Source organism: Chaetodon trifascialis, chromosome 7, assembly GCF_039877785.1.
Source record: "Chaetodon trifascialis isolate fChaTrf1 chromosome 7, fChaTrf1.hap1, whole genome shotgun sequence".
Taxonomy (NCBI): domain Eukaryota; kingdom Metazoa; phylum Chordata; class Actinopteri; order Chaetodontiformes; family Chaetodontidae; genus Chaetodon; species Chaetodon trifascialis.
Window position 1 is genome coordinate 4973512 of NC_092062.1, and position 14624 is coordinate 4988135.

The 14624-nt window shown below is 42.8% G+C and overlaps 1 protein-coding gene across 7 annotated transcripts in view; it reads right to left on the bottom strand.

Annotated features, from left to right (window-relative positions):
- Positions 1 to 14624, bottom strand: part of adgrb1a (adhesion G protein-coupled receptor B1a) — a 160021-nt gene that overhangs the window by 115600 nt on the left and 29797 nt on the right. For all 7 annotated transcript variants that reach the window (XM_070965714.1, XM_070965715.1, XM_070965718.1 and 4 more), the window contains one exon: positions 2174 to 3131. In XM_070965714.1, coding sequence (XP_070821815.1) covers positions 2174 to 2909 — 736 coding nt within the window. In that variant the 5' untranslated portion in view covers positions 2910 to 3131. The remainder of the gene's footprint in view (positions 1 to 2173; positions 3132 to 14624) is intronic.

Sequence of the window (14624 nt, forward strand, 5' to 3'; positions counted from 1 at the left end):
AGGGAATGATCATTTTAATGCAAATAAACTACTACTTTCCCAGAGGGAAGCCAGATGTACTACACATGCATCAACCACCCCAACTTCTACACCTTTAACCTCCCACTTTGCTTCATAAAGGGCAAATCATAAATTGTGATGAGCAGATCATCCAATACAGATGTGTAACTAGGGATACTGGGTTTAGAAAATGGCATTGCGTCATTCTGTCTCAGTTGGATACAAAGAACCATATGAGCAGAGGCTGAGCACAAGGCAAAGCTCTCAAACTGCCTATAAGAAGCCAAACTCCTTGTCCAGGGCCCATGAGCTGGACAAGAGCAGAGCAGTGCTGACAGCAGGTCTCACCCCTCCGTCTGCTACTGGGCGGGACGTTCAGTCCCTCTGCAGAGAGGAAGTGAAGGAGGCTGGGAGACAGACTGTAATCTATGAACTCCTCTGTTACTGAGGGTATTGAAACCAAATAGGCCCAGCTGCATATTGCCTGACCCAAGCAACAACTATCTATCCTCATCAAGCCCGGTCCACCTCAGGCAACTCCCCCTCTCAGCTGTTGTCAGCCTTTTCAGTCTCCTTTATTCTCCTCTCTCACTCTCTCTCGTCTCTATCTATTGTCTTTCCTTCATTCATCGCTCACAACTGTCACCCCTCTATCCCCTCTTCACTGCACAGTGGGCCAAAACTGCCAGGCGCCCCGACCTATTTCCACACAGAATCCATTACGTCTCCCCATCCTGTTTTTATCTTCATCCACCAATTCAATCCATCCAGTCACCCATCCAGCCAAATATTCACAGACAGCTTGCCTCTTCCATTTGAGCTCATCAGAGGGTTCCAAAACCACTCGTTCATTCTGAACCTGGGATTATCATCTAGGAGACGCTTCGCCTGTGTGGGTTGAAGCACACATAAGGCGAAGAAAAGCTATAATGCATCCTTCTCTTCCTATCTCTACACAAGCCAATAGTGGATGGTATATTTCTTTTTTATTTTTCACACCTTAAGGCACAAACAGCCCACACCCCGCTGTTGAGCACCATAAGCAGGATTACATAAGTGTGATAAGTAGCAGAGAGGAGGCTGGGGCGGCGAGGGGATATTAGCCGCTCTGGAGACTGGAGGAGGATAAGGCAGGAGATACCCACCGCAACATCTTCTCTGCTTGGTTGGCTTCCCACGACTGGCTCAGTATCAGCCCACTATCAGCCTGGGGAGGGAAAGATGGGGAGGCAACGATGGTGGCTAAGAGGAGGAGGAGGCGGAGGACCGAGAGAATAAGACCACAGGCTGATTAGGGGAAGCGACTGAAAGTAGCAGAGGAAGGAGGGAGAGATAGATGGTGGAAAGGTTAGGGGGAGAAAGGGGAGCCGAGAAATGTTCCATCCCTCTGGCCATAGTCATGACGAAGCCAGGATAGAGATGTCAGGCCACATCCTGTCTGCCGAGGGAAGGGAAGGGGAGCCGGGATCAAGCAGCAGACAATTAGACTTCAAGCCACAGGCCCTTAGCCAATCACATTTCTGCCTCTCTCCTTCTATCTTCCTCTTTTGTCTCTCTTTACATGACTGCCCCAGCCCCCACCCCCCCAGCCCTGTTCTGAGCATCCCCAGAGCTATCCAATATCAGCACTTGATTCTCCTCCGCTTCCACAGGCTTCCCGGAGGCCGATCAAGTGTCCCTCCCTGGACCACGGAGGGACAGAATACGGTGCTGACCTCACAAGGTCACAGAGCTCACTTCCATCAGATGAAACCCTAAACCCCCTCCCACCCCATTTGCTGCTTTCTGTCCCTGTTTCTCTTCTTCTACTTCGGCCAAAGCACTCCACTTGCTTTTGAGCCAATGTCACACATTTATCCTTGCTTTTCACAAATCATACACATTTTCACGGCTTGATTGCTGCTGAAGATGCCATTTCTCTGTCATTTTGCTGAGTGCAGCTAAAGATATCTAGAATAGAATCTGTTTTTCCCTATTGTTTGATGAAAGCGAGCTTCATCTTCCCCTATTGTTTTACAGAAAAACAGATATAATCGTTAATCTTAGCACATGCTTTTAGAAATTGTGCAGTTGATCTGTGAACGATGATGAAAGTGAACAATGATGTTCCCTTCGCAAATAATATTTTACAACTTTTTTCTGAGTTAAAAACGATTAAAGCTTTCCTACTCACCATTTATCTCTGCATCTTTTCCACTCTCTTTCACTCTGGGTAAACAGTTCTCCAGGTAAACTCCATTGTGATAACAGCTATCCCCCTCACTGAGCTGCGGTGGTGGCTCCCAGCACAAACATGGAGTCTGCATGATGCCACAGGGCCGGTTAGACGTGCTAGAGGCCAGACAATCCTCCAGCCACTGGCATAGCATTTGACAAGCTGCCATGCTGGGGTTGCGCTTTCCCACCACCAGGTACTCTGTTTTGAAGTCCCCGTTGCCATTCGTGATGGGTGTGCCTGCCCGAGGAAGTCCTTTCCTCATTTGGACGAACTGCTTTCCGGCCTCCAGGAAGGCTACTGGGGCAGAGGTATCACACAGCCTCACCACCTCATTAAAGCTCTCCATGCCCAGGTAGGTACGTGTGGTCTCCAGGAAGGAGTCATACTGGAAGGTGCGGAGCTGTGACGGCACACAGTCCTCCGTAGGTTTGGTGACCTTGATGAAGATGGTGTAGCGCCGTGGGTCAGGGTTCTGCAGGGTCCAGGAACAAGGCATGGTGGGAAATACTGAGGATGACAGGAAGAAGCCGAAAAAACGGCTCTGGACTAAGGTTGAGCAGGAGTCAGACTCGGGGCCTGAAGGGGCTGCATGGCACCAACCCTCCATCAGCAGCAGGGGGGCAAAATACAGGAGAAGCACTGGGAGAGGCCACCTTGCTTGGCCACGAATCCAAGAAACAATGCTTGTCATGGTTTACAGATGAAAAGAAGGAGAAGGTATCATAGGTTGATGGCTGATTTCTGGTTCAGAGGATTCAACTTCCAGCTGTGTAGGGCAAAGAAAGAAGATAAGGAGGCGGAGGGTAAAGAGGAAAAGGATGTGGTGGAGGAGAAGGAGGGGGAGGAAGGTTGCTCTCAAAGATCCAGCGATTGGCCCATGGCTGCATCAGTCGACCCCGAGATTCAGAAGAACCTGTGAAATGGAAGAGACAAGATATGAATTAGACTTCATATCTGATCACACGGAATGGGATTACACTGATTCTATTTATCTCAGCAATGAGAAATCTCTATCAGCTGTTACTGTTTGCGCTGTAAACTGAGAGTGACGACAACGATTCAACAGAACAACAAGTGACTGACTAGAAGCAGACAAAGGGAGGGAGCCAGTGATTTGACTAGGTTTTTCTTCATTACACAAGTTCAGATTGGTCTCTTCCTTTGAGACAACTGTTTTCCTCACTTGTCTGCTCCCATATTTCATCTGCCAGCCCATTAATTTGTCCAATTATAAGTCTATTAATTACAGAAAGGCAACACCTGCAGTCATTCATTACTCCACTTTATCAGGGATGAGCCACCAACAGCAACGCCATGATCAATAGTCTTCTTTGTTTTTGCTTATTAAAGCCAAAACAATTAGATGATTTTTTTTTCTTTTAAATACATGTTCAAAAAATGATAGCAGAATCTTTTTTTGGCCCATTTCTTCTGTTACATGCCTCTTTTACTTTACATGCAGGGCAGCCCCCCCTTGAGTAGCTTTGCCATTTTAAGTTACTATAATCAATGTTTCTTGGGATGGTGAACAGTATGATTCAGATACACACTCCTGATTTGCTCTTGTACACAGATTGATTTGCAATGAGTGCTTTTTAGGGACATTGTCATCTGTTGTTAAAGTAACTGTGTGAAAAACAAAAGGTGCTTAGTTTGCTGTACTGAGGAATATTCATAAGTGTGTTTGTGTTTGCAGAATGTTTAGTGCAGGTTTCAATGAAAAATAACCAAATTATGAGAAGCAGACTGTAATGTAATGTTCAGTTGTACACCACAGCTAAATGAATCTAAGTTTTGGGAAAGTGACTGCAACAAACTACAAACTGCAACATTAAAATGTCATACATCTGTTACATTTAAAGCCGAATTAGACAAAAAAATTTTATATTAAAAATGACTCAATCCACAATAAACACTAACTCTGCGGATCCCCTGCTAGTTTTAGTTTTTCTTAGTTTTTCAGTAAAAAAGCTCTGATAAACTTGCCTTATGCTATCCGCCCAGTACACACAAAGTCTGCGATTAGCTGGTAAAGATAGTGGAGCATTTAGTAGCTAAATATTGCTCTCAGGAGTTTGTAGGTGTCAGGGATGCATTAGTGTAGTACATCTGATGGGCATCTTAACCAATACACACCCCATTAAGCAAATAAGGTATTTGCCATGACATCGTAAATCCACGTTAGTCAATTCAGTTATTCACTGTTACATTCATTCATTCACAAATTCAACTTTAATAGCCACAGCATCCCTGGCCTCATCTTAACTTACAAATACTGACAAATTTAATTACAGGTCATTGTAATGTAGTACTGCACAGTAAGGTATACAGATTCTATACTTGGGAAAACAGACCACTGGCAATGAATTAGTGTTCAGTAGTGGCCTGAGTTGAAATACTCAAAATGCTATTGGATGATAAATAACTAGAGACCAAAACACAGCTAAATATTGGACTTACATACATCAGGTTGGCACAAACATGAGTCCAAATGAATGTTAATGTTCCTCCGTGTCTGCTGGATGTGTAAACAGGTAACCTTCTAACATGTCCAATGTATCAGCTTTATAAGGTGATAAAGCTTGTTGTTTCACCCCAAAGTAGCCAAAACATCCATTAAATTCCATGGCTTATTTGGTCAAAAAATAGTACTGATCAATTAAATCCTACTTTTTTAAATGATGAAGCCAATAAGAGTCAATAAGAAGGCTTTTAGTGGTGGCAGAGTGGGGACCCTGACTGCCAAATACATAACACAAGGTAGCCAGCAAATATTCATAACAGTGAGTCGACCAACTTCGATCCAACAACCAAATCTTATTCAATACCATTTCAAACAGCAGAAAAGCTACAAAACTGCCTCCTGGATGTATGCCCTTAATTCTTAGCAATAACAGCCCTACAAACCTACAGAAAATGTAGGAGATGTAGAGTGTTCAGAGATGCTCTAATCAGAGTCCAGGGCCTTGGGATTCTTGTTCTATTGATACCAAAAGCCAGTTCTCCAGGCAAGCTTTAAAATTAATTCCAAGGTAATTGTGGCAGTAGCTCTGACAACAGGCACCACTGGATCCCTGTCCAGCTCCTTGATATAGATTTCAGATGGAGTGAACCTGACGGCCACAGTGGGCTCTGTAGCCAAGGACACGAGCACAATGAAGTCTCCCACTGATCAATCATAATGATCTGCAGGCCACACAGAAAGAGTGTGGAATGATCACATTTGTGAGCGTGACTGTGTTTCTGTGGGGAGATGTGGGGGTGGGATGGAGTTAAAGATAAATCGTCAGAAGCAATGAAATGCAATCTAAACAGAAAATCCTTCTAAAGCAGGCCTTTAGGGGAAAGTACACTGTATCATCGCTACACAATCAACTTTCCTCACCAAACAAACTTAATGAAGCAAACTTTAATCAAAATGTGCGTCTGGCCTTGTCAACAAGAGATATTTTTTCTTCAATAAGTTCATTCAGGAAGCCACTTCAAACAGCTCAAGAGTCTCACCTGTCTAAGATCAGAGCAGCAAATAGACAGATTATTTTTTTGATGTGGGAAAAATGTAAAGCCTTTCTGTGCTTTTTTGGTCTTTATTCTAATAGTGATTTCTTTATATTGAAGGGTACACCTATTTAACAATGACTTATACCATATGATATTAAATCTAATAGTATGTGTACAAATGTATGGCAGTTTCATCCCTTTAAATCAGGAAACAGACCTTAAGATTACTGGAACCTAAAGACTTCATGCCTCTCAAAACAACAGGACCATTTCCATTTCATATAGGCAGTTTCAGTCCTGGCAGTCATAGACCAGCATAAACCACACTGAACCACATGAGGATTTTGATTAGAGCTGCATCACGAAGCAAGACTTTAAATCCTGCAAAAACACAAACACTTCTAAAAGAATCCTCACTGATGACACTCCACATGACACACCCATTTGCTCAACTGTTGTGTTTTTCACCCACCATGTGCTGTTGACCATCTCAGGGCCCATTTCACTAAAGCTGCAGTTTGCAACAATAAGATATAATTTTCTCTCTCTCATGTTTAACAAATGTATCTGCAATTTGCAAGTGACAGTGACTTGTGAAACATGACACTGCTACTGTTTGGAGGTGATGGCTCATTCCGTAAATCCGTAGGAGGGTGGCTGGTTCCCAAACCAAGCTGAGGCGCCCTTGAGCACTCATCACATCCATGTTTACATATCCTCAAAGCCATGGGATAATTTGGATTTAGAAAAAAATGGTTGTGTCACAATGGCTACAACATGTATCTTCCAAAAGAATCCTGAAAGCAAAAGACTTTGTAGAAAGCTCTGGGTGAATGATATCAAAGTCCCAAACCTCTGTGTAAACCAGAAACACTTTGACTTAAGAAAGACTGACTTTTGTTTGTTATTGAACTGATACTTAGGGCTGTAATAGTCTGTCTCTGATAGCAGCCACCCTCCCTCCGGAGTGGAGCCAGCTCTGCAGGCTTCTCGAGGGGAATGCAGTGAAAATGTTTCCTTACAACGGGACACTGCCATTTGTGAGGCGGAAATAACCCCTGTTCAATTCAGGGCTGTCAATTCTCAAAATCATAAGCTATAGCAAATCCTCTGTATCTAATATTACTTAGCACCATAAGGCTTTTCTTTTGTTACAGTGATTTATCCTGTCTCATTTTTATCTCTTCCTGCCGTACATGTCAGTCTGACTCGACCTGCTTCACCCTCAGCCTGGCAGCTCTCTAACTTCACCCCTTGCCAGAGAAAACAACCTAGGCCTCTTTCACCAGACAAGCCTGACAGTAATGAAATGAACAGAGCTTTAAGACAGGATAAAGAGCTGTTATTTATTGACAGCTCCACCTCATTTATCCTCAGACCCCCACACACTACATCTCCACCTTCCCTCCTCCTCCTCACCTGCCATGAGGGAGTTTGATCACCCAACATGCAGTATTCTATTGGCGCCTCCTATTCGTGTCAAGCCTCCCCTCATTGCTAACACCGAGCACAGTCCCCCACCTCCCTACCTCCAACCCTGAAACACATAGATACAGAGACACCACCACCGTCCTCTATCGATCTGCCGTGTTTGAGAATCTAACAGATGGAGAGCGGCTATTAACACGCTTTCATCTACTCTGCAGCAGAGGCGAATAGGATATGGCCAACAAAGCAGAGATTTGAACCAGACCTGCACAGCGGCAACCTGCTGAATGAATTCTGACCTGGAGATTTAACTTGATGTTCCCCTTTAATTAATCAATGCAGCTCTCTGAAACTCTCATATTACATGTTGTATTATTATTTTTGAATGTGTGCAAGGCTGCAGGATTTCCCGAGCTCACGGAATAATACTGAGCACTGGTGATTCCAGGCCTTTCTAGACTGAGCACAGAATCCACTGAGCATGGCATACAGTGCATGATGGCAGGTACACGCAAAAGCCCCAATGTGTAGAATTTCTACATGATGTTAGCATCTTTCATTCTAGAAAAAAAAATGGTATTTCAGTAAAGGTGGTCTAAAATGCGCTGCTTCAGTCCATTCGTTCTCAGTGTTCCTGGGTTGGGTGACAATTAAGGAGTACTTCAGTGATTCAGGATAGCACTTTCATAAAACTGGGGCACTTGCCAAAAACAACTTTTAAGAAAAGGTCAAAAACTGGTGCAGAAAAGTAAAGCAATCCTTCTTGTTTGCCCTTGGTATGGGTCACACTCACATATGAACACCAACAATGCAATCTGAAAGCATCTTTCATTAAATTCTCCCTGACTGGTAAGTACCCACTTCTTTCAAACTCCACATCCTGGTTTGTAAGAGCTCTCTGTTAGAAATTCACAGTCACCATGGCCAATCCAAGATAACCTTTCTCAGGAGTTACTGGAAATAAAAACAGAGCTGAGTGAGTGAACATTGGACTTACATTCATCAGGTGGACAGAAACACCACTCCACATGCATGACAGTGTTGATCTGTGTCTGCTGGATGTGCAAATGGGGAACAGTTTGCAGACAATTTGATAAGGTGATATCATCATATATGTTGTGATTTCAGGTGCTTCACTGCCCCCAGTGGCCAAAGTGAATGCTGCTTTTAGGGCTCTCTGAGGCTCTTCAAATCGCTGGCTCCCACCACAGCTGATCTGGTTACAAATAATGTGGAAGTTGCCAGTTCTCTTATAGTAATTGTCCAGCTTCTATTGCAAATGAATGTGTTTATTTATTGATATTTAGACTATACAGGTTGTATGTTTTTAAACATGAGTGTTGCCAAAACAGGCGTCATGAGATGTTTACACAATAGCACTTCCTGTGTGTGGAGCTGCTGTGTACATACCGAGCTGCCTGGGCACATTCTTATTCAGAGTGAGGAAGTTCTTCACTTGGTGGAAATTTTAGTATTCTGTAGCAGTGGAATTATTCATTCCTTTCAGCCTGTGGCTGGAACAGCAAGCAATTAAAAGAACAAAGGTGTTGCATTAGCCAGCAGCCTAGAAGCATGAATCATGTAAACAAGCCCAACGGGCTGGCTCTGTGAGCGAGTCAGAACAATGGCCCAATCACAGAGAAGCAACAGTCTCTCTGACGGAGATTTAGACGAAGAGAGCGATCGAGACAGAGACAAAGAGAGCACTGATGAGAAAATGATAGAGTCACATGGAGCATCACTTCTCACATCAGCAGCACAGGGATTACAGGCTGATTAGCAGAGTAACACAGGGAGCTGCTGCCACACTCTGCTGTATAAACTACAAGGCAAAAAGCCACAGGGCTGCGAGATGCAGACGGATTCCCTCTTCTCTGAAGTACAAACTGTGTAAAATTGCTCCTCTGCGTCACTGAATTCTATCACATGCAAAATATTTGGCAGGGACATCACTTAAAGCAGTCGGCGGTGTTGGACATTAATCATAGAGGCTATTCAGTCCATGCATGCACTGCTCGGGTGAGGGACCAGACACATGGTATAGGAGAAATGGGAAGAGAATAGTTTGATAGTTAAAAATCAGATGTGTTCCAGTTAATTACCAAATGAAAACAACCTTTGACTTAACTGATAACAACATAATTAATTGTTGATCTGTTACCAACATGAGAATAAGTCACATTAGAAAATCCAGTGAAAAGATGCAATTAGATAAAATGCTGAGTATAGGAAAATGTATACATTCTATATAACCTTCTAATTTAGCACAGATGTAGATGATTGAGTGGATTTGAGTCTTTTGCTGGAATAAGATCTTTTTCCTGCTCAGCGATTTTGTTTCCTAATGTAACGTCCTTTTTGTATAAACGTATTGAATAACCTAGCCATTGATTTTGAAGGTCACCTCCTGTTACTTGTCACGCTCTTACTGCAAAGACAGATGAGCTAATGGACATCTGCAGACATTTAGCTGCAGGAGTGAACCGAATGTTGAGGACAATACTGATGCGGTTTGTAAAACCAGCAGCTGCTGTGTCGCTTTTAACCTTTTGTTGAATTATCCGGTTTGGAACCATGACAAAAAACAACAAAGGATTCAGGTCATCATTCATCCCATTTGCTACTAAGGTGCCTAATTCACTGTTTCACTGTTGAAACAAAAACACTGATCCTGTGCCTTTTGGTAGGAAGCTTCACAGGAATGTGATGTGATGCATACATCACATATTTCTATCCAAATTATTACAATTACACTGACATCAAATGACTGGATGTCAAATGTCTTGGTTTGTTTGTTTGACAAATGTGTTTTTGTTTGTTTGTTTGTTTGTTTGTTTGTTTGTTTGTTTTTTGTGACAGTTTAGGGACATGCCCAAAACATGAGAGGGAGAAAGAAATATGGCAACAAAGGTCCCAGGTGGAGTGAGACTGGACGTTCAGTTTTATGGTGCCATGACAAATGCATCCTCTACAGTGTTTGTTTTCTCCTGATGAGTGTGTATTCATGTCACGAAACTGGAATGTAGACTGACATCAAGGGTCACTCAGAAAGCTGGACAAGTTTATCCAATTATAACTTTAGATGAGTGGAAAGTATTCTTTTGAATAAAACAGCTCTAAAATTAATTAAAAGCATAAAAAGTAATCAGTTTCCATGCACGCCAGGTTTTGTGGAATTTAGATCTGTACATGACCTCTTTGAGTAATGACCATCTGTTATATTGAAGGGTGGATAAAAAGTTTGTTATTTGCTCTTTTATAGAGTCAGTCACTGCAGTCAGCTTTGATTCAGGTGTCAAACTCAAACCCAAGATACGGCAACAACAAAAAATGCATGAATATATTAAGTCTGTCCCATGAAAAGTGTCACTTTGTCAGTAGATCCCTGTAAGTCCTTTTCAACAAAGCTTCAGTGATGAGGAGGTGACAAATGACATAGCAGCAGTGTATCATCTATGGTGTGGAGACACAACACAGGCAGAAGTGATTTTCTATGGATTATTCTTTAAGGTTTGTCAGCTGGGTATGAATGCATCACATCAATGGCAGTCCTTACTCTGAATTCAGCATAAATCCTGCATGGCAAATTTCTCTTGCGTGACAATTGTCTTCAAACCACCTACTACCATCCATTTTCCTCTCCTCTCCAGAAATACATGAATGGAATCCTGTCTTGACCTGAGCTAGAAGGTTAATGGAGAAACAAGCTGGAGGAAACATGGCGGGGGTCTTTACTCAGCAAACTGCCGCTGTGTCTGTACAGCTGCACCCTGATGGCTGCAACAACAAAATCTGCGACGACTTGTAAGGCTCCAAAATTAAACAGATAATCATCTGTCTCTGCTGATGAATGTGTTTACCGTGGTAAATGTCAAAGCTTTTCTAATAAGCAGAGGGAAGACATCACACACACATGCACACACTCACGACACACACAAACTTGCTCACCATTATTCAGATACACATTTCATTAGAGCTCCCACAGAGCTCAATAGGAAGTCGTACAATGGAAGTGGGGAATGTTTAATTGATGAGAACTGACTCAGAATAAAGTAATAAACAGCAGTGGATTGTAAAGGAAATCTGTTTTATGTCAAAGAATAAGTTTGTCTCCATATATTTTCCCCTCAGTCTAACATCTGTGCAAAAAGAGTCCAGTTGGCTTTACAGATGTGTGTGTGTGTGTGTGTGTGTGTGTGTGTGTGTGTGTGTGTGTGTGTGTGTGTGTGTGTGTGTGTGAATACAGAAATCATACCAGCACTGTGTGGGAGGAATTTACTTTACAGTCCAAAAATCTATGCAACCTGTCTGGCCTTGCATTAAGGGGGCACAAACCCACCTAAACAACATACGGATGATGAAATGTGGTGAATGGTGAAAAGGAAATGTGTCGTGCACACAAGCAAAAAAACATGAAGAAGAAGAAGAGGACCAGTTGGAACATGGAGCAGAAGGAGGATTATCAGTATCAGCTAAGAGTGAAGCAGTATTCACAGAAAAGATAGCAGAGATGAAAAAGCAGGTTTGAAAATATTTGAAAATGGCTGTGCAAATGTTTTAGGGAGGAGGGAATGTAATTAATGGTGCTAGAGAAAGGGCCATGGGGTCTTTAAAACTGGAACCAAGAGATTGCTGAGCAAATTTCATGAAATTCTGTCCATTAGGCTGACATTCAGTCCCGAGGATGGTGTCAAATGGCAGACTGCCAAAACCGGAAGTTATTCATCCTCTTGGTAGCAAAAATGTGTTCATTAAATTTCATGTCAATCTGCCCATTAGATTTGGATTATTCTTGTGATGACCTGATGAAGGTACAACCCAAACTAAAGAGCCCACCAGCAGCATGAGGAAGCCTCGGCTGGGGAACATGAATATCCACGATTTCATGATCAGTCATGCTGTCATGTCATCTTTCTCCTTACTGAAGTGTTGGACAGACAGACAGACCAACTGACAAACTGACACTGTCATCCTCATGTCGGCATGCTAGTGGAGCAGAAAAAACGCCCTGCAGTCAGTGTGTATCACTCAAAGCCCACAGTGTGGGGTGCAGACAGCAAACAGACATCAGCATTGTTTACAGCACTGTTACACACTTGAGACACTAAAGCACCATGAGTGTAATTGAACATGTCTATTATTAGGTTTACTGTACAGACTGTGTATACTGCCGGAGCTGAGCGGCTTCAGCTGCATGCTGTTCTCTTCTTGAGTGTAAAATGAAATAAGAAAACACGGAGAGCAATTATTTCATACACACCAGGCCGCGGCTGTACTGAAGTGGATCCAGAGTTAAATACAGACTTAATTGGATTTCGCCAAGATGAGAATTTATGACAAGTCTAACTTCAGATTACAGTCTTGCCACATGCAGAGCAAACAGCACAAGTGCTTTTACAAACACATTAATGGGCTGATAATGACAAACAGATCCTCGCCTTTTTGGATTCTCACTTCCACCACTCATGGCTGCAGTCACAGCAGTGCTCTGCCCGAGCCAGAAGAAAAAGTAAAGCCAGATTAGAGTCATGATGCATGTCCGTGTGTGTGTGTGTGTGTGTGTGTGTGTGTGTGTGTGTGTGTGTGTGTGTTATCTCTCCCTCCTAATACCCATATCTCTCAGTAGGGATGTTACTGATGGCAATGTGATGGTCCTTTTTTCCACTAGCGCCATAAGTCTCTGTATAATGGCCGCTTTGTTCTACAACGTAATCGCATTAATATGAAAGGCAATTGCTCTGGAAAGCAAATCAAATCAAGCCAGATCACATTCAGATGAAAATGAGTTAATCAGAAAAGCTATGTGTTTGCACAAAGGGAAGGGGATTAAAACTGAAAGAGGACATCATATGCAACTGGCTGCTTTCAAATGTCATTTCAACTCTGTTCCATCCAACTGGAAAATACATTTCACGCAAACCTTTGAAAGCCTAAATGATGGGAATTCAACGTGCTTGCATCAGCTGGACTAAAGACAGTTTCTTTATTCTTTCTTCTTATGTTGAATTTGCATCCACAAGGGAGGCTGCAATGATATTTGTTCAGACTGATTTGCGCAGATCTGTTTTTCCAACAAGCCTACTCCCACAGTTCATTATGTTAAGACTGCCACAGTTCTCAATTTACATTTAATGCCTGTTCTCATCCCAGTTCACTCGAGGATGTATTCATCTTGATTATAAATCTCAATGAAAGATCTTCCAATTATTGGTACATCTGCATCTATCACCACCAGGATGACCGACTGCATGTATTCTAAATGTAAAGGGGCTTTTCTGGCTAATTAAACACACAGCTGTATGGAAATGGAAATGTTGTAGACAGTCCAGGTGAGTTTAATGACCTGACTTCTGCAGGGAGAGGTCAAGGGGTCGCGCCACCAGGATCATCACAACTGCTAATTGCAACAACAAACACTATTAAAAAAAAACGTGTCCACCATATGAAGGAGTTAACTTTTTCATTGAACTGACCATTAAAATGTTTAGGTTTGATGCTCACATCAGCAGCTGATGAATTTGCTGCTGTCAGCTGATCTTCTGGGAGTCCCGTGCAGACTGCAGCACTGGGTCACTAACAGAACATAATCTGCCTTCTCTGGAAAGACTAAACAACAACAGTATTGGTCCTTACCTGAGGTCAATGAGGAGGAAGCAACCACAGAGGGGACTGTTGAACCATTTCCTTCATGCCATATTTCTGTTTCGTTATATAATAACTATCCTCCTGATTTGGTCTGCACATTTTGTTGTCATCTGAGCATCATCATAGTATTGAGTAAAGCCCGAGTACACAACAACAGGTGGAAAGTCACACAGTGTACATGTATAAGTCCCAGACATTATCCAATACTCAGTAGTCTAAGACTTGAGATGTTCAGGCTGGTACTGCTGAAGCAGTGCGGAGCAGGAGGTGAGCACGAGCTCCTCCCTGAGGGTGAGATGTTTCACCTGAGCACAGTGATGGACCTCTTGTTGTCACAGCTTTGGATCAGCAGCTTGCCAAAGTGTTTCCAGCAGTGCTCACTGGGTCACAGCACAAGCTGGGTGTTAGCTGATTCTGTGAGCGCTGGATCAGTGGACGACACCAGACCGAGGACTTTTTCTCTCACTCAGACACACTGACAAGTTATCATATTTTATTTAGCTCATTGTGTTTTGCTTGTTATATAGAGTTATTCTCCACTTCCTCCCTTCCATTCTCTCCTTCCATTGGTGCACTCCCTGTAATTGCTGCTGTGGCAGCAGAATTTCCCCTGGGCGATTAATAAAGTGCAATCAAATCTTAACCAGTGAGTGACTTTACAGGACTGTACAGTACAGTACACGTGTTGTGCTTTGTGTTATTTGCTCCTACCTTGGCAGATCCTTTGCTTTTTCCCCTAAGTTTAATTATGGCCTGACTAATGCTTGTAATATTGTAAAATAACAATCTTTTAAATTTCATCTCTTAGCTTCATTTTAATCATGACCAAAAA